At 51.3% G+C, this 18,228-nt stretch overlaps 2 protein-coding genes across 4 annotated transcripts in view; one reads left to right on the top strand and one right to left on the bottom strand.

The window, feature by feature from the left end:
- Window positions 1–6,813, bottom strand: part of RBM18 (RNA binding motif protein 18) — a 39,228-nt gene extending 32,415 nt beyond the window's left edge. Inside the window, exon 1 of the mRNA XM_073639733.1 lies at window positions 6,680–6,813. The gene's annotated coding sequence lies outside the window, so the exon portion shown is untranslated. The remainder of the gene's footprint in view (window positions 1–6,679) is intronic.
- MRRF (mitochondrial ribosome recycling factor) overlaps window positions 6,379–18,228 on the top strand; it is a 41,441-nt gene continuing 29,591 nt past the window's right edge. Inside the window, exons 1-5 of one of the 3 annotated variants that reach the window (XM_073639731.1) lie at window positions 6,402–6,513; window positions 6,704–6,821; window positions 9,182–9,305; window positions 10,964–11,136; window positions 15,618–15,773. In XM_073639731.1, coding sequence (XP_073495832.1) covers window positions 10,983–11,136; window positions 15,618–15,773 — 310 coding nt within the window. In that variant the 5' untranslated portion in view covers window positions 6,402–6,513; window positions 6,704–6,821; window positions 9,182–9,305; window positions 10,964–10,982. Of the gene's footprint in view, window positions 6,514–6,703; window positions 6,822–9,181; window positions 9,306–10,963; window positions 11,137–15,617; window positions 15,774–18,228 lie in introns of all 3 variants that reach the window. The other 2 variants (XM_073639730.1, XM_073639732.1) reach the window with 2 other exon arrangements.

Below are 18,228 nucleotides of genomic sequence, written 5' to 3'. Positions count from 1 at the left end.
GGTGCCAATAATGGTTACCAGCACTGTAGGTGTGTAGCCCTGCGCACCAATGCGCGTTTTATCCAGCTTTGTCAGGGGGGTGTGTTTAGAAGTCAGGATGGCCGAGCTTTCTAAGGCGCAGCTGTGTTCAGGTCCTGTGAGGTGTAAGGGAAAATTCCACTTCTGACATCAGCTACATCCAATTACTGTTCAGAGAAGTCTGGTCAGAAGCGGTCTTTATGGGAGAATTGTGGCCAAAAACCATACATTTGAGTTGGAAACAAGGTCAAGAGACTCAACTAAGAGTGAAAACAAAAGTACTGAGGTGCAGACAAACGGCAGCAGGTGCTCTGGCCGATGAGTCAAAACATAAATATCTGGCTGTAACAGAAGACAGTTTGGTCGTCAAATGGCTGGAGAGTGTTACAATGATGAGGGTCTCCAGGGACAGTGAAGCTCGGTGAGAAGACCTGTCCATAGGCCGCCCCTGTTTCTCTCTCTATGATGAGGCACATACTTGTGCTTCGGGGCGGCCTGTGAGCAGGTCTTATCTTGCTGATCTGGCCTAGAGCACCAAGGAAAGACCCTGCCTACAGTCCTCCCTGGAGCACCAGGATAAGACTCTGTCTACAGTCCTCCCCGGAGCACCAGGATAAGACTCTGCCTACAGTCCTCCCCGGAGCACCAGGATAAGACTCTGTCTACAGTCCTCCCCGGAGCACCAGGATAAGACTCTGTCTACAGTCCTCCCCGGAGCACCAGGATAAGACTCTGTCTACAGTCCTCCCCGGAGCACCAGGATAAGACTCTGCCTACATTCCTCCCCGGAGCACCAGGATAACACTCTGCCTACAGTCCCGCCCCGGAGCACCAGGATAACACTCTGCCTACAGTCCCGCCCCGGAGCACCAGGATAACACTCTGCCTACAGTCCCGCCCCGGAGCACCAGGATAACACTCTGCCTACAGTCCCGCCCCGGAGCACCAGGATAACACTCTGCCTACAGTCCCGCCCCGGAGCACCAGGATAACACTCTGCCTACAGTCCCGCCCCGGAGCACCAGGATAACACTCTGCCTACAGTCCCGCCCCGGAGCACCAGGATAACACTCTGCCTACAGTCCCGCCCCGGAGCACCAGGATAACACTCTGCCTACAGTCCCGCCCCGGAGCACCAGGATAACACTCTGCCTACAGTCCCGCCCCGGAGCACCAGGATAACACTCTGCCTACAGTCCCGCCCCGGAGCACCAGGATAACACTCTGCCTACAGTCCCGCCCCGGAGCACCAGGATAAGACTCTGCCTACAGTCCCGCCCCGGAGCACCAGGATAAGACTCTGCCTACAGTCCCGCCCCGGAGCACCAGGATAAGACTCTGCCTACAGTCCCGCCCCGGAGCACCAGGATAAGACTCTGCCTACAGTCCCGCCCCGGAGCACCAGGATAAGACTCTGCCTACAGTCCCGCCCCGGAGCACCAGGATAAGACTCTGCCTACAGTCCCGCCCCGGAGCACCAGGATAAGACTCTGCCTACAGTCCCGCCCCGGAGCACCAGGATAAGACTCTGCCTACAGTCCCGCCCCGGAGCACCAGGATAAGACTCTGCCTACAGTCCCGCCCCGGAGCACCAGGATAAGACTCTGCCTACAGTCCTCCCCGGAGCACCAGGATAAGACTCTGCCTACAGTCCTCCCCGGAGCACCAGGATAAGACCCGGCCTACAGTCCTCCCCGGAGCACCAGGATTAGACCCGGCCTACAGTCCTCCCCGGAGCCCCAGGATAAGACTCCGCCTACAGTCCTCCCGGGAGCCCCAGGATAAGACCCTGCCTACAGTCCTCCCCAGAGCCCCAGGATAAGACTCAGCCTACAGTCCGGCCCCAGAGCACCAGGATAAGACTCTGCCTACAGTCCGGCCCCGGAGCACCAGGATAAGACTGCCTATAGTCCAGCCCTGGAGCACCAGGATAAGACTCTGCTTACAGTCCCGCCCCGGAGCACCAGGATAAGACTCTGCCTACAGTCCGGCCCCGGAGCACCAGGATAAGACTCATCCTATACAGTTATATGAAAAAGTTTGGGCACCCCTATTAATCTTAAGCTTAATGTTTTATAAAAATTGGTGTTTTTGCAACAGCTATTTCAGTTTGATATATGTAATAACTGTTGGACACAGTAATGTTTCTGCCTTGAAATGAGGTTTATTGTACTAACAGAAAATGTGCAATCTGCATTCAAACAAAATTTGACAGGTGCATAAGTATGGGCACCTCACCAGAAAAGTGACATTAATATTTAGTAGATCCTTCTTTTGCAAAAATAACAGCCTCTAGTCGCTTCCTGTAGCTTTTAATGAGTTCCTGGATCCTGGATGAATGTATTTTTGACCATTTCTCTTTACAAAACAATTCCAGTTCAGTTAAGTTTGATGGTCACCGAGCATGGACAGCCCTCTTCAAATGATCCCACAGATGTTCAATGATATTCAGGTCTGGGGACTGGGATGGCCATTCCAGAACATTGTAATTGTTCCTCTGCATGAATGCCTGAGTAGATTTGGAGCGGTGTTTTGGATCATTGTCTTGCGGAAAGATCCATCCCCTGCGTAACTTCAACTTTGTCACTGATTCCTGAACATTATTGTCAAGAATCTGCTGATACTGAGTGGAATCCATGCGTCCCTCAATTTTAACAAGATTCCCGGTGCCGGCATTGGCCACACAGCCCCAAAGCATGATGGAACCTCCACCAAATTTTACTGTGGGTAGCAAGTGTTTTTTTTGGAATGCTGTGTTTTTTTGCCGCCATGCATAACGCCTTTTTGCATGACCAAACAACTCAATCTTGGTTTCATCAGTCCACAGGACCTTCTTCCAAAAAGAAATTGGCTTCTCCAAATGTGCTTTTGCATACCTCAGCCGACTCTGTTTGTGGCGTGCTTGCAGAAACGGCTTCTTTCGCATCACTCTCCCATACAGCTTCTCCTTGTGCAAAGTGCGTTGTACAGTTGACCGATGCACAGTGACACCATCTGCAGTAAGTTGATGCTGCAGCTCTCTGGAGGTGGTCTGAGGATTGCCCTTGACTGATCTCACCATTCTTCTTCTCTGCCTTTCTGATGTTTTTCTTGGCCTGCCACTTCTAGCCTTAACAAGAACTGTCCCTGTGTTCTTCCATTTCCTTACTATGTTCCTCACAGTGGAAACTGACAGGTTAAATCTCTGAGACAGCTTTTTGTATCCTTCCCCTGAACAACTATGTTGAATAATCTTTGTTTTCAGATCATTTGACAGTTGTTTTGAGGAGCCCATGATGCCACTCTTCAGAGGAGATTCAAACAGGAGAACAACTTGCAAGTGGCCACTTTAAGTAGCTTTTCTCATGATTGCATACACCTGGCTATGAAGTTCAAAGCTCAACGAGGTTACAAAACCAAAAAAAAGGGCTTTAGTAAGTCAGTAAAAAGTAGGTAGGAGTATTTAAAACAAGAAAATGATAAGGGTGCCCATACTTATGCACCTGTCAAATTTTGTTTGAATGCAGATTGCACATTTTCTCTTAGTACAATAAACCTCATTTCAAGGCAGAAACATTACTGTGTCCAACAGTTATTACATATATCAAACTGAAATAGCTGTTGCAAAAACACCAATTTTTATAAAACATTAAGCTTAAGATTAATGATGGTGCCCAAACTTTTTCATATAACTGTAGTCCGGCCCCGGAGCACCAGGATAAGACTCTGCCTACATTCCCGCCCCGGAGCACCAGGATAAGACTCTGCCTATAGTCCGGCCCCGGAGCACCAGGATAAGACTCTGCCTATAGTCCGGCCCCGGAGCACCAGGATAAGACTCTGCCTACAGTCCGGCCCCGGAGCACCAGGGTAAGACTGCCTACATTCCCGCCCCGGAGCACCAGGATAAGACTGCCTATAGTCCGGCCCCGGAGCACCAGGATAAGACTCTGCCTACAGTCCGGCCCCGGAGCACCAGGATAAGACTCTGCCTACAGTCCGGCCCCGGAGTACCAGGATAAAACCCTGCCTAAAGTCCGGCCCCGGAGCACCAGGATAAGACCCTGCCTACAGTCCGGCTAGGGAGCACGGGCATATCATTAACTCAAAACTGCAAACACAGATTACACAAGAACCACAAGACTAATTTCTTCACCTCAGGTATCATATTAATCAGTGCAGCAGCCTCAACATGACACTGCCTGGAGTTTACTTAGCAAAATCCTGCTGTCAGGTTCTCTTTAAGAATGATCTTCAGCCTAAAGTAGAAAAGGGAATCCTGGGAGTGATGATTCGGCCCCACTGAGCCCTGATCTCACATCATCCGGTCTGTCTGGGATCACAGGAAGAGACAGAAGGATCCGCACAAGCCTCATACACAGGAGATCTGAGGTCAGTTCTCCAAGGTGTTTGGAGCAACCTCCTGCCGAGATCCTTCAAAAGTACAAGTACTGAGAAGAACTGATGAGGGCAAAGGGCGGTCACCAGATACTGATGTACATTTCTCTTTTGTCTGTTCACTTTGCATTTTGATAATTCATATTAATTATTAACCCTTCTATATGAAAGCTTCTCACTGCCCAGCCCTGTGCCCCATAGCCTGGCTCCTGTGTCCCCCCCACCTCTTGCCTGACTCCTGTGTCCCCCCCCACCTCTTGCCTGACTCCTGTGTCCCCCCCCACCTCTAGACTGGCTCCTGTGTCCCCCCCCCTCTTGCCTGGCTCCTGTGTGTCCCCCCCACCTCTTGCCTGGCTCCTGTGTCCCCCCCCCTCCTGTGCCCCCCCCCCACCTGAACTGGATGGACGCTTGTCTTTTTTCGGCCTTATAAACTATGTAACTATGTAACCTCTTGCCTGGCTCCTGTGTCCCCCCCCTCTTGCCTGGCTCCTGTGTGTCCCCCCCCCACCTCTTGCCTGGCTCCTGTGTCCCCCCCCCCTCTTGCCTGGCTCCTGTGTCCCCCCCCCCTCTTGCCTGGCTCCTGTGTGTCCCCCCCCACCTCTTACCTGGCTCCTGTGTCCCCCCCCCTCTTGCCTGGCTCCTGTGTGTCCCCCCCCCACCTCTTGCCTGGCTCCTGTGTCCCCCCCCCCACCTCTTGCCTGGCTCCTGTGTCCCCCCCCCTCTTGCCTGGCTCCTGTGTCCCCCCCCCTCTTGCCTGGCTCCTGTGTCCCCCCCCCCTCTTGCCTGGCTCCTGTGTCCCCCCCCCCTCTTGCCTGGCTCCTGTGTCCCCCCCCCTCTTGCCTGGCTCCTGTGTCCTCCCCCCCCTCTTGCCTGGCTCCTGTGTGTCCCCCCCACCTCTTGCCTGGCTCCTGTGTCCCCCCCCTCTTGCCTGGCTCCTGTGTTCCCCCCCCCCCACCTCTTGCCTGGCTACTGTGTCCCCCCCCACCTCTTGCCTGGCTCCTGTGTCCCCCCCCCCTCTTGCCTGGCTCCTGTGTCCTCCCCCCCTCTTGCCTGGCTCCTGTGTCCCCCCCCCTCTTGCCTGGCTCCTGTGTCCTCCCCCCCCTCTTGCCTGGCTCCTGTGTCCTCCCCCCCCTCTTGCCTGGCTCCTGTGTGTCCCCCCCCCACCTCTTGCCTGGCTCCTGTGTCCCCCCCCCACCTCTTGCCTGGCTCCTGTGTCCCCCCCCCACCTCTTGCCTGGCTCCTGTGTCCCCCCCCCCCACCTCTTGCCTGGCTCCTGTGTCCCCCCCCCCTCTTGCCTGGCTCCTGTGTCCCCCCCCCCTCTTGCCTGGCTCCTGTGTCCCCCCCCCCTCTTGCCTGGCTCCTGTGTCCCCCCCCCACCTCTTGCCTGGCTCCTGTGTCCCCCCCCCCTCCTCTTGCCTGGCTCCTGTGTCCCCCCCCCCTCTTGCCTGGCTCCTGTGTCCCCCCCCCTCTTGCCTGGCTCCTGTGTCCCCCCCCCACCTCTTGCCTGGCTCCTGTGTCCCCCCCCTCCTCTTGCCTGGCTCCTGTGTCCCCCCCCCCTCCTCTTGCCTGGCTCCTGTGTCCCCCCCCCTCTTGCCTGGCTCCTGTGTCCCCCCCCTCTTGCCTGGCTCCTGTGTCCCCCCCCACCTCTTGCCTGGCTCCTGTGTCCCCCCCCACCTCTTGCCTGGCTCCTGTGTCCCCCCCCCTCCTCTTGCCTGGCTCCTGTGTCCCCCCCCTCTTGCCTGGCTCCTGTGTCCCCCCCCCCCCCCTCCTCTTGCCTGGCTCCTGTGCCCCCCCCCTCTTCTTGCCTGGCTCCTGTGTCCCCCCCCCCCCCCCCTCTTGCCTGGCTCCTGTGCCCCCCCCCCCTCTTCTTGCCTGGCTCCTGTGTCCCCCCCCTCCTCTTGCCTGGCTCCTGTGTCCCCCCCCCCCCTCCTCTTGCCTGGCTCCTGGACACACTGCTCGGCGGTCGCTGGCACCAGTGATGGTTGTTGTGGTGTGCGGGCGCCCCCTGCCGGTCAGTACAGCAGAACTGCACCTTATTACGGGAGCACTGCCTTACACCGGGGCGACTGCTTGTTGTGTAATTCCCTCACATTCCTATCACCGCCTGGGGACCTCACGGTAAGAGCAGTCTTCATATCCTCCATCTCCGCCCTTGTTGCTGGCGGTGTCACGGACCTGTCCGGTACCGTACTGCCCGGGGGGAGAACACGACAGCGGGGCACCTTCTCGTTTTCCCGCTACATACAAACCCCCGCTAGGATCCGCGCATCCGTCCCATATTTACCCGGAAACGTCCGCTCGGTTCCAGGTTCCCGATCATCCTACCAGCCGAGCTCCTGTGACGTCAGCAAGCGGCGACGCTACTCGCTCCCGGCGCGGGGTGATGACGTCAGACCTCCAGAGAGCCCCCAGCCAGGCGCTGAGAGGTAACGTACGGGGGCCAGGAGGAGTCAGCAGTGGTCTGCCCGGCTGCTTGTTACTGACTGTCGCCTCATAATGTCACACTGTGCACTGACCTCCAGCACAGGACGCTGCTTCCCCGCATGCCTCTGCCGCCCTCCATGCCTCTGCTCCCCTCCATGCCTCTGCCCCCCTCCATGCCTCTGCCCCCCTCCATGCCTCTGCCGCCCTCCATGCCTCTGCTCCCCTCCATGCCTCTGCTCCCCTCCATGCCTCTGCCCCCCTCCATGCCTCTGCCCCCCTCCATGCCTCTGCCCCCCTCCATGCCTCTGCCCCCCTCCATGCCTCTGCCCCCCTCCATGCCTCTGCCTCCCTCCATGCCTCTGCCCCCCTCCATGCCTCTGCCTCCCTCCATGCCACTGCCCCCCTCCATGCCTCTGCCGCCCTCCATGCCTCTGCTCCCCTCCATGCCTCTGCTCCCCTCCATGCCTCTGCCCCCCTCCATGCCTCTGCCCCCCTCCATGCCTCTGCCCCCCTCCATGCCTCTGCCCCCCTCCATGCCTCTGCCCCCCTCCATGCCTCTGCCTCCCTCCATGCCACTGCCCCCCTCCATGCCTCTGCCCCCCTCCATGCCTCTGCCCCCCTCCATGCCTCTGCCGCCCCCTCCATGCCTCTGCCGCCCCCTCCATGCCTCTGCCGCCCCCTCCATGCCTCTGCCGCCCCCTCCATGCCTCTGCCGCCCCCTCCATGCCTCTGCGCCCCCTCCATGCCTCTGCGCCCCCTCCATGCCTCTGCGCCCCCTCCATGCCTCTGCGCCCCCTCCATGCCTCTGCGCCCCCTCCATGCCTCTGCGCCCCCTCCATGCCTCTGCGCCCCCTCCATGCCTCTGCCGCCCCCTCCATGCCTCTGCCGCCCCCTCCATGCCTCTGCCGCCCCCTCCATGCCTCTGCCGCCCCCTCCATGCCTCTGCCGCCCCCTCCATGCCTCTGCCGCCCCCTCCATGCCTCTGCGCCCCCTCCATGCCTCTGCGCCCCCTCCATGCCTCTGCCGCCCCCTCCATGCCTCTGCCGCCCCTCCATGCCTCTGCCGCCCCCTCCATGCCTCTGCCGCCCCCTCCATGCCTCTGCGCCCCCTCCATGCCTCTGCGCCCCCTCTGCAGTTCATGTGCTTTTCTCTATACTTGGAGATTACTTACTTGCGGTCCTCACTGCCCTTCTGATACATTGCATCAGATAATTCTAAAAAGAAATGTATCTGGCGCCTTTCATAATGTCATAATTACATTTTAATAATTTTTTTTTCATGATTTGCATTGATTGGAGACAATATTGTCCTTTTCTAATATCCAGATACTGTGAGTAGCTTCACTGGGAGGTCTGACCCTTTAAGGATGGATCATCTCTCCGACCCTTTAAGGATGGGTCATGGGACCAGCAGTGCACCGCCAGAGTCCCCTGCAGAGAACTGGACAGAGGGGTCCTATTAGTAGGCAGATCTAGCAGTCCCATCTACGCTGGAAGAGCCTCACATGCCGTGTACTGACTGAGTGCTAAGCCAAGTCCTCAGAGAGGTCCCTGGATACTTTTTCTGGTGGCCCTGTAGAGTGAGGAGCCACAGAATGTGGCTAGGAGATGTTTTTAGAAGCTCCAGAGGCCTCGGTGCCTGATCAGGGTGCCCGGCCAGATACTGGAATAACAGGGGCATTGCACCAGTATCCCACAGTCAGATTGAAGGGGTTTCCTGGCTGCAGTTTTTAAAAACAACAAAACCTTTACTCACCCTCCTCGGGTCCATTGCTGAGTTTCCGCTGCTGTTCCTCTTCTGGTGTTGTCTGCAGCGCTAATGTCATGTCAACAGCACTGCAGCCGATCAGTGAGCTCAGCGACTCTGCCGCGCTGATGGTATGAGCTGCGCTCACTCATTGGCTGAAGCTCTGTTGATGTGACATCAGCACCGCAGTGGCGGAGACTCATCGATGGACCCGGAGAGGGTGAGTAAGCACAAGATGGGTGCAGCTGGGGGACAGGGATTTTCAAAAACCGGGAAACTCCTTTAAGCTGTAGAGAAGGTGAAAAATTGTGAAGACTCAGGAGGAAACGCCACTCCGCTTCATTCAGATATTTTGATTTTTCCTAAAAACGCGGAGCGGTTTTCGGTCAGTGATTTTCTTGCATACAAAAAGAAGAATTGCAAAGCTTCTCCCACCTGATAAAATGTTAAAAATGTCAGCAGACTGAGCGCACACGTTACCATCCTTGTGCACTCTGTGATTTTTCACAGGTCCATAGACGTGTATGGATAATTTTGATCCCTAGACAGTTGGTTTCCACAAAAACAGGGACATGTGAATAGCGCCGTGGACTATAATGGCTACGTCTTCTATTAGGCACACATCCGGATACAACGTGAACATCAGAAACTGGAGTCTGAGTGATCACTAATCTAGAGGAGGTTCCAGAGTTAAAGCAGCCTTCTAGTCTTCTGATATTGATGACTTATTCTTAGAAAAGGTCGGTATCAGATTAGTGGGGTCTGACACTGTACACAAGGGGGGAGGGCTGGTGTCACCTGATATTGATAGTGCACCCGGCACTCCCAATGATCACACACTGTGGTGACCGTGCGCTTTTGTGTCACAATCTCAGTAGAGCTGCAGTGTTTTTGTTGCAATTTTTTAAAACAGTGGAAAAAAAGGCATTTCTGCTGCAATTGTGGCCAAAAATTGCAACGTATGAACGCAGCCTAAGAATAGATCATCATTATTGGAAGTGTGGAGGAGCACTTTGATAATAAGCTGTAGTTTTGTATTCGCATTTCCATGGAAGCCACTTCTGCAAGCTCCAAGTGACGCAGCAGCGCGGCATCCTGGTCCCTGAACAGGACTGGTAAAAATGGCCGGATAATGGGAAAGCCCCAGCACTGCCTTATATTCTACGGTGCTTAGCAGATGGGAATACTATATACCCTGATCAGGTGGTCTTAAAGGGGTTGTCCAGGATTATAACAAAAAGATGGCTTTTTCCAGACACAATGTTACCACTACAAGATATGTCACACAAGGTGAGGGAAAGATTAAGTGCAACACGAATGGAAGAGGGGGCGGAAGCCCAAACACTAGAGAAAGGGGGAGTGGAGACCCCTAGGCAGATCTAATATCACCCTGCCTACCCTACCATCCCTATATAGGTTCCACACCTATCGCTGAGCAGGAACCTAATCCCTGGATGAGCCTAGAGCTTGGCCCGAGATAGGGAGGGGGAGGGGTGAGCACTAGTCAGGCCCCACTACAAACTAAAGACAACAAGGTAAACAAACAAAGGGGATAAGCTTAGCTTGAGCAGACACCAGAGGTCACCATCCACCTCAGATTCACTGCAGACTTGGCCGATAACCTAGGGGCATTGAGCAGTAATTGGTGGAATTAAACACTCCTCTGTTCTTGAGAGCAGAAAGGATTTTTAATGATTAAATTGCAAAGTTGATAAATTTTACAAGCACTTTGCAAATTTAACTAGATGAGATGACCCCTTTTTAAATGGAATCTGTCACAGTCGGATCCACTCCACCCCACACCTCATATATAGGCAAGCAGGGCTTTGAAAGCTAAATCCACTGACACCTTTATATCTCACATCTGTTGCTGCATTTCCCAAAAAATCAGCATTTTAAGAGCTTTGGGTGTGACAGAGCACTTCCTGAGCCTTCGCCTCTTGGAGTTGTGTTTCCACCTAGCACCAGCCTCTTTTGCTTGAGCGATTGTTCACTGTCTGGGTGACTGCAGGTAAGGAGGTCAGATCAATCAAGCTAAAGAGGCTGGTGCTGGTCAGGGAAACAATCTGGGGGGATAGAGGCTTGAGAAGTGCTCTGTTATGCCCAGAGCACTTAATGCCTCATTTGCATATTTATGAAAACGCTGATTTCTGAGGAATGTAGCAACAGATAGAAGATATAAAGGTGTCGATAGATTTAGCTTTCAAAGACCTGCATGCCCATATAAACGGTTTGAGCGGTTGATCTTACGGACAGATTGCCTTTATCTAGGATACGCTACTAATCTGCCTATGACTTTCAGTATTGTAGTCACTTTAGTTATTTGGGTCCTTGGTCAGTTTGGCTGGACTATAGGAACACTTTCTAGGCTGAGCTAAAGTGCTTTTCCATTCTGCAGGTGAAGCAGCGATTTAACGATGGCACTAAAGTGTATGGGAAAGCTCCGTCCTGTACTGCAGCAGCTGAGGAATACCGCCTCACCGTGCACATGGAAGAGCTCGCTGGTTGTCCCGCAGCAAGATCAGCACATGACTCTGCTCAGCAGACATCTTGCTACAAAAGCCAGTAAAGGTACCTGTAATTATATGTATACTGTTATATACGTGTGCGTCCCCAGCGCTGCAGAAGCCCAGGACTGCCATTAGTTCCAATGATGAACATCAGCTACAGAAGGCAACGCTGGAAGTGAATTGTCAGGACACCCTGCCAAAACGGAATCACACAAAACAGACATCACCATCACACCTAGATATTACTATGGAAAGTGTTAAAAATTATAGTTACAGTTATGCTCAAAAGTTTACATACCCCGGCAGAATTTTTCCTTTCTTGGCCTTGTTTCAGAGAATATGAATGATAACAAAAAAACTTTTTCTCCACTCGTGGTTATTGGTTGGGTGAAGCCATTTATTGTCAAACTACTGTGTTTTCTCTTTTTAAATCTTAATGACAACCAAAAACATCCAAATGACCCTGATCAAAAGTTCACATACCCTGGTGATTTTGGCCTGATAACATGCACAGAATTTGACACAAATGGGTTTGAATGGCTACTAAAGGTAACATCCTCACCTGTGACCTGTTTGCTTGTAATCAGTGTGTGTGCATAAAAGCTGAGTGAGTTTCTGGGATCCAGACAGACTCTTGCATCTTTCATCCAGCCACTGACGTTTCTGGATTGAGTCATGGGGAAAGCAAAAGAATTGTCAACGGATCTACGGGAAAAGGTAATTGAACTGTATAACACAGGAAAGGGATACAAAAAGATATCCAAGGAATTGATAATGCCAGTCAGCAGCGATCAAACTGTGATTAACAAATGGAAAATCAGGGGCTCTGTAAAAACCAAACCACGGTCAGGTAGACCAACAATTATTTTGGCCACAACTGCCAGGAAAATTGTTCGGGATGCAAAGAAAAACCCACAAATAACATCAGCTGTGTAACATACCTGGCGGCGTCCTTGCATGGTGGTCCATCTCCCACTGTGCAAGAGAGCGCACTTGATCTCCTGTCCAGAGTGTCTCTCTGGCTTCCCTCCATGCTGTCTGTTTGTGTCTGTCTCTGCTGCTTAAGGGCGGCGCCCGATCACTTCCTGCTTTTTGTACCTGCTGTGGGTCACACCCCTTGTGCGTCCTCAGCCTATTGCTGTCTGACACTTGGTATATAGCTCAGCAGCTCCCTTCTATCCCTGCCTGAGCATAGTGTTTTCCTTCAGTGTGTGCTTGCATTCTGAAGGTGCCAGGTCCCGTCTTTGTTTCCTTGTCTGCCTTTCCTGGAGGCTGTATTTCCAGGCCTGTCTGAACTTAGTCCTGTATGTCTCCTGCTTTGCGGTATCAGCTCCCGTGTCTGAACTGTGTCCTGTATGTCTCCTGCTTTGCGGTATCAGCTCCCGTGTCTGAACTGAGTCCTGTATGTCTCCTGCTTTGCGGTATTAGTTCCCGTGTCTGAACTGAGTCCTTTCTGTGTATCTTGTCTGTCCTGTCTGAACACGCTCCTAGCCTGTTCCTCCCGCCTTCTAGGGGCCGATTACCTAGACCCGCTCCTGTATCTTGTCTGTCCTGTCTGAACACGCTCCTTGCCTGTTCGTCCCGCCTCTCTGGGGGCAGTATTCCCAGACCCGCTCCTGTATCCCGCTGCAGTGTCGGTCTCCTCCGTACACTCAGTTCCAGTCTGAACTCTCTCCTATCCTTTACCTGTTTTGCCTCTATGTCCGTTCCCTTCCTTTTTCTGCAGAGTCTGAACTCGTACCTAACTCCTGCCTGTTGTCTCTGTACTCCCGTTTGTGAGTTTGTGGTCCACTCGCTACTTCACTGCAAGTACCCTGTGGGTGTCTGGCTCTGTCTTTCCCTTCCTGTCTGTTCCGTGTGAACAGAGTCCTGTCCTGCCCTGCTTCTGCCCGCTGCTCCGGCAGTCCTGTCCTGCCCTGCTTCTGCCCGCTGCTCCGGCAGTCCTGTCCTGCCCTGCTCAGCCTTGTCTGCACTCTAGCTGTGCTTGCCTGTAACCCTCTGCCTGTATTGTTCCTGAGTCCCGGTGTGTACTGGGTCCTATCCCGCCTGTGTTCCTACCTGCTAGTGCCTCCCTGTCTGCACTCTAGCTGTGCTTGCCTTTACCCCCCTGCCTGCATACCCGCCTGCCTGCATACCAGTCGTGCCTGCCTATACCCACCAGTCTGTGTGCCAGCCTACCAGCCTGTTCCTGTATTCCCCTGTGTGGGTCAACAGCCGTGTCCGGGGTCTGTCCTGGAGTAGCACCTGGTCCCTCTGCTCGGTTCCTCCTTGGTGCACTGGCGTCGTATGCCGTCGTGCGACCCTGGTCGGATCGGGTGAATACTTAGTCACGCCCCTCCAGGCATTCACTCTCCGGCACGGTCCAGTGGAATCACTACAATCACACGCACACGCCGCTTAGCCCGGGCGTGTGCATAACAAGCTGAAATTCAGAACTCTCTGAAAACTAGCAGTGTGGCTGTTTCAAGATGCACAATAAGGAGGCACTTGAAGAAAAATGGGCTGCATGGTCGAGTCGCCAGAAGAAAGCCATTACTGCGCAAATGCCACAAAGTATCTTGCCTACAATACGCCAAACAGCACAGAGACAAGTCTCAAAATTTCTGGAACAAGGTAATTTGGAGTGATGAGACCAACATTTGAACTTTTTGGCCACAACCATAAAAGTTAAATTTGGAGAGAGGTCAACAAGGCCTATGATGAAAGGAACACCATTCCTACAGTAAAGCATGGAGGTGGATCGCTGATGTTTTGGTGATGTGTGAGCTACAAAGGCACAGGAAACTTGGTAAAGGTTGAAGGAAAGATGAATGCAGCACGTTATCAGCAAATACTGGAGGCTAATTTGCACTCATCAGCCTGGAAGCTGCGCATGGGACTTACTTGAACGTTCCAACATGACAACAATCCAAAACACAAGGCCAAGTCAACCCGTCATTGGCTACAGCAGAACAAAGTGAAGGTTCTGGAGTGGCCATCTCAGTCTCCTGACCTTAATATCATTGAGCCACTCTGGGGAGATCTCAAATGCGCAGTTCATGCTAGACAGCCCAGGAATTTACAGGAACTGGAGGCTTTTTGCCAAGAAGAATGGGCAGCTTTACCATCTAAGAAAATAAAGAACCTCATCCACAACTACCACAAAAGACTTCAAGCTGTCATTGATGTTAGAGGGGGCAATACACGGTATTAAGAACTGGGGTATGTGAACTTTTGGTCAGGGTCTTTTGGATGTTTTTGGTTGTCATTAAGATTTAAAAAGAGAAAACACAGTAGTTTGACAATAAATGGCTTCACCCAACCAATAACCATGAGTGGAGAAAAAGTTTTTTTGTTATCATTCATATTCTCTGAAACAAGGCCAAGAAAGGAAAAATTCTGCCGGGGTATGTAAACTTTTCAGCACCACTGTATATACAGTTATGGCCAAAAGTGTTGGCACCTTTTGAAACGGTTCCAGAAAATGAAGTATTTCTCCCAGAAAATTATTGCAATTACACAGGTTTATTTCCTTTTGTGTTTATTGGAACAACACAAAAAAAAACAGAGAAAAAAAAGGAACTTGGGCATAATTTCACACAAAACCCCAAAATGGGCCAGATAAAATTGTTGGCACCTTTCCAGAATTGTGGGTAAACAACTTTGTTTCAGGCATGTGATGCTCGTTCAAACTCACCTGTGGCAAGTAACAGGTGTGGACAATATGAACATCACACCTGAAACCAGATAAAAAGGGGAGAAGTTGACTCAATCTTTGCATTGTGTGTCTGTGTGTGTCACACTAAGCATGGAGAACAGAAAGATGAGAACTGTCTGAGAACTTAAGAACCAAAATTGCTGAAAAATATCACCAATCTCACGTTACAAGTCCATCTCCAACGATCTTGATGTTCCTTTGTCCACGGTGTGTAACATAATCAGCTCAGCTGATGGAGTGACATTGGCAGTGTTTACGCCCTGTATTACTGTTATCTCCAGCAATAGATGATGACTTATTTTCATTGGGCAATGCCTTGAATGTCAAAAAAAACGGATCTTTTGCATTATTGATTATTGTGGAGCCCTTCCTGGGATCTGTTTTGTGTCCGGTTTTTAGAACAGAAGATAAAGTTTTGCATGTTTCGCTTTCTTCCCGTCTAAAAACGTAGCTATAATGGAACCCAGATGGATCCCATAATGATCATGGGATAATCAATGGGATCCCACTGCTTCCGTTTCCCTCAGTTATACAATAGAGCCATTCTTGACATTTATTCCGTTTCTGTTTCTAAAGACGGAACATGCAAATGGAAGGTCAGGATGCAGGTGTGAACACAGCCTTAGGGGTAGGTTCCTTTTGTGGCAACATCGTGCACTTTTTATGCCCTCGCTTCAGTGCAGCGTGCGGCTCAGATGATTGAAATGATCTTCTTACGGAGACCTCTGTCTCCATTCCTGGGATGCGCACACTACATATAGGATGTGGGAAGGGGCGAGGAACACGGGGGTCTTTTTATCTTACTGTTATTTAGCTATATATTTTTTTTATTTTTGTGTCCTTAGGAAAAACTAAAGGCCATACGCCATCCCGGGTGAATATTAATATGGCCTTAGTTGAAGACATTATCAACTTAAAAGATGTGGAACAAGATATGAAAAATGCCATTGACGGTCTTAAAGAAGACTTCAACAAAAACCTTTCAATCAGAACATCTCCCGGTGAGTCTTCACCAGCACGATATACCGGATCTTTATACAACCCCACTTCTAATCAAATAAAATCAATGGAGGGAAAGTCACCTGCCGGGGTAAAGCGTACACTCAGTTGTCTGAATTTGGATAGTTTCCATTATTCTTGTGTGCTTGTGCCTGTATTTGTAAGAAAAACCTACATAAATGGAGTGTGAGGCTCACTGTCTTTAAGAAAGTATCTTTATTACATTTAAGTCAAGTAGAAAAAGATCAAAACCGACATATATTGTAACCATAAAAAAGTACTGCGCACCTGTGAGTGTTGACATCATCTACAGACAAATCGGTACAAAAGTATGGGAAAAGTGTATATACAGCCAACAATATTGAGAACGGATACTTCAGTAAAGGCTGGATGCGAAATAATTAATATTAGACAGATACAGCGGCATGTAAAAGTTTGGGCACCCCTGGTCAAAATTACTGTTATTGTGAACAGTTAAGCAAGTTGAAGATGAAATGATCTCTAAAAGGCCTAAAGTTACAGATGACACATTTCCTTTGTATTTTAGGCAAATAAAAAAAATAAATTATATATATATATATATATATATATATATATACACAGTACAGACCAAAAATTTGGACACACCTTCTCATTTAAAGATTTTTCTGTATTTTCATGACTTTGAAAATAGTACATTGACACTGAAGGCATCAAAACTATGAATTATCACATGTGGAATTATATACTTAACAAAAAAGTGTGAAACAACTGAAAATATGTCTTATATTCTAGGTTCTTCAAAGTAGCCACCTTTTGCTTTGATGACTGCTTTGCACACTCTTGGCATTCTCTTGATGAGCTTCAAGAGGCAGTCACCGGAAATGGTTTACTCTTCACAGGTGTGCCCTGTCAGGTTTAATAAGTGGGATTTCTTGCCTTATAAATGGGGTTGGGACCATCAGTTGTGTTGTGCAGAAGTCTGGTAGATGCACAGCTGATAGTCCTACTGAATAGACTGTTAGCTGCTTTTTTCTTGACATAATACAAATTCTAAGTAAAGAAAAACGAGTGGCCATCGTTACTTTAAGAAATGAAGGTCAGTCAGTGCGAAAAATTGGGCAAACTTTGAAAGTGTCCCCAAGTGCAGTTACAAAAACCATCAAGCGCTACAAAGAAACTGGCTCACATGAGGACCACCCGAGGAAAGGAAAGCCAAGAGTCACCTTTGCTTCTGAGGATAAGTTTATCCGAGTCACCAGCCTCAGAAATCGCAGGTTAACAGCAGCTCAGATTAGAGACCAGATCAATGCCACACAGAGTTCTAGCAGCAGACACATCTCTACAACAACTGTTAAGAGGAGACTTTGTGCAGCAGGCCTTCATGGTAAAATAGCTGCTAGGAAACCACTGCTAAGGACAGGCGACAAACAGAAGAGACTTGTTTGGGCTAAAGAACACAAGGAATGGACATTAGACCAGTGGAAATCTGTGCTTTGGTCTGATGAGTCCAAATTTGAGATCTTTGGTTCCAACCACCGTGTCTTTGTGCGATGCAGAAAAGGTGAATGGATGGACTCTACATGCCAGGTTCCCACCGTGAAGCATGGAGGAGGAGGTGTGATGGTGTGGGGGTGCTTTGCTGGTGACACTGTTGGGGATTTATTCAAAATTGAAGGCATACTGAACCAGCATGGCTGCCACAGCATCTTGCAGCAGCATGCTATTCCATCCGGTTTGTGTTTAGTTGGACCAGGGGTCCTCAAACTACGGCCCGCGGGCCACATGCGGCCCGCGGAGGACTTTTATCCGGCCCGCCAGGCTATGGGCGGAGGAGAGGAGAGCGGTGCCATTGCCCGCCCTTCCCCCCCGCTTGCTGAGGGCCCCGGCAGGCGGATACTTACCTCTCCCCGTGCCTCTGCAGATCCGCTGTCTTCCTGCTCTGCTCTTCCTGTGACGTCTCACCGCGCCCTCCCGAGTGCCATCACAGGAAGCGCAGAGCTGGACAACGCCGCCGCGACGCTGGAGTCCAGACCAGAGTAGAGTAGCGGCAGCAAGTGAGAAGTGAAGTGAGTATTGGATTTTTTTTTTTATGTATGGAGGCATAGGTCATTATATGGGGGGGGGGGGTGACATCCTGCAAGGGGTATCATATGGGGGGCTGACATCCTGCATGGGGTATGATATGGGGGCTGACATCCTGCATGGGACATTATATGGGGGGGAAAGGGACATCCTGCATGGGGCATTATATGGGGGGAAAGGGACATCCTGCATGGGGCATAATATGGGGGGGGGTGACATGCTGCATGGGGCATTATATGGGGGGGAGGGACATTCTGCATGGGGCATTATATGGGGGGAAAGGGACATCCTGCATGGGGCATTATATGGGGGGGAGGGTGACATGCTGCATGGGGCATTATATGGGGGGGAGGGTGACATGCTGCATGGGGCATTATATGGGGGGGAGGGTGA

Source organism: Phyllobates terribilis, unplaced genomic scaffold, assembly GCF_046119375.1.
Source record: "Phyllobates terribilis strain yellow unplaced genomic scaffold, ASM4611937v1 Scaffold_7__3_contigs__length_470593459, whole genome shotgun sequence".
Taxonomy (NCBI): domain Eukaryota; kingdom Metazoa; phylum Chordata; class Amphibia; order Anura; family Dendrobatidae; genus Phyllobates; species Phyllobates terribilis.
This window is presented reverse-complemented; position numbering and strand designations above follow the sequence as displayed.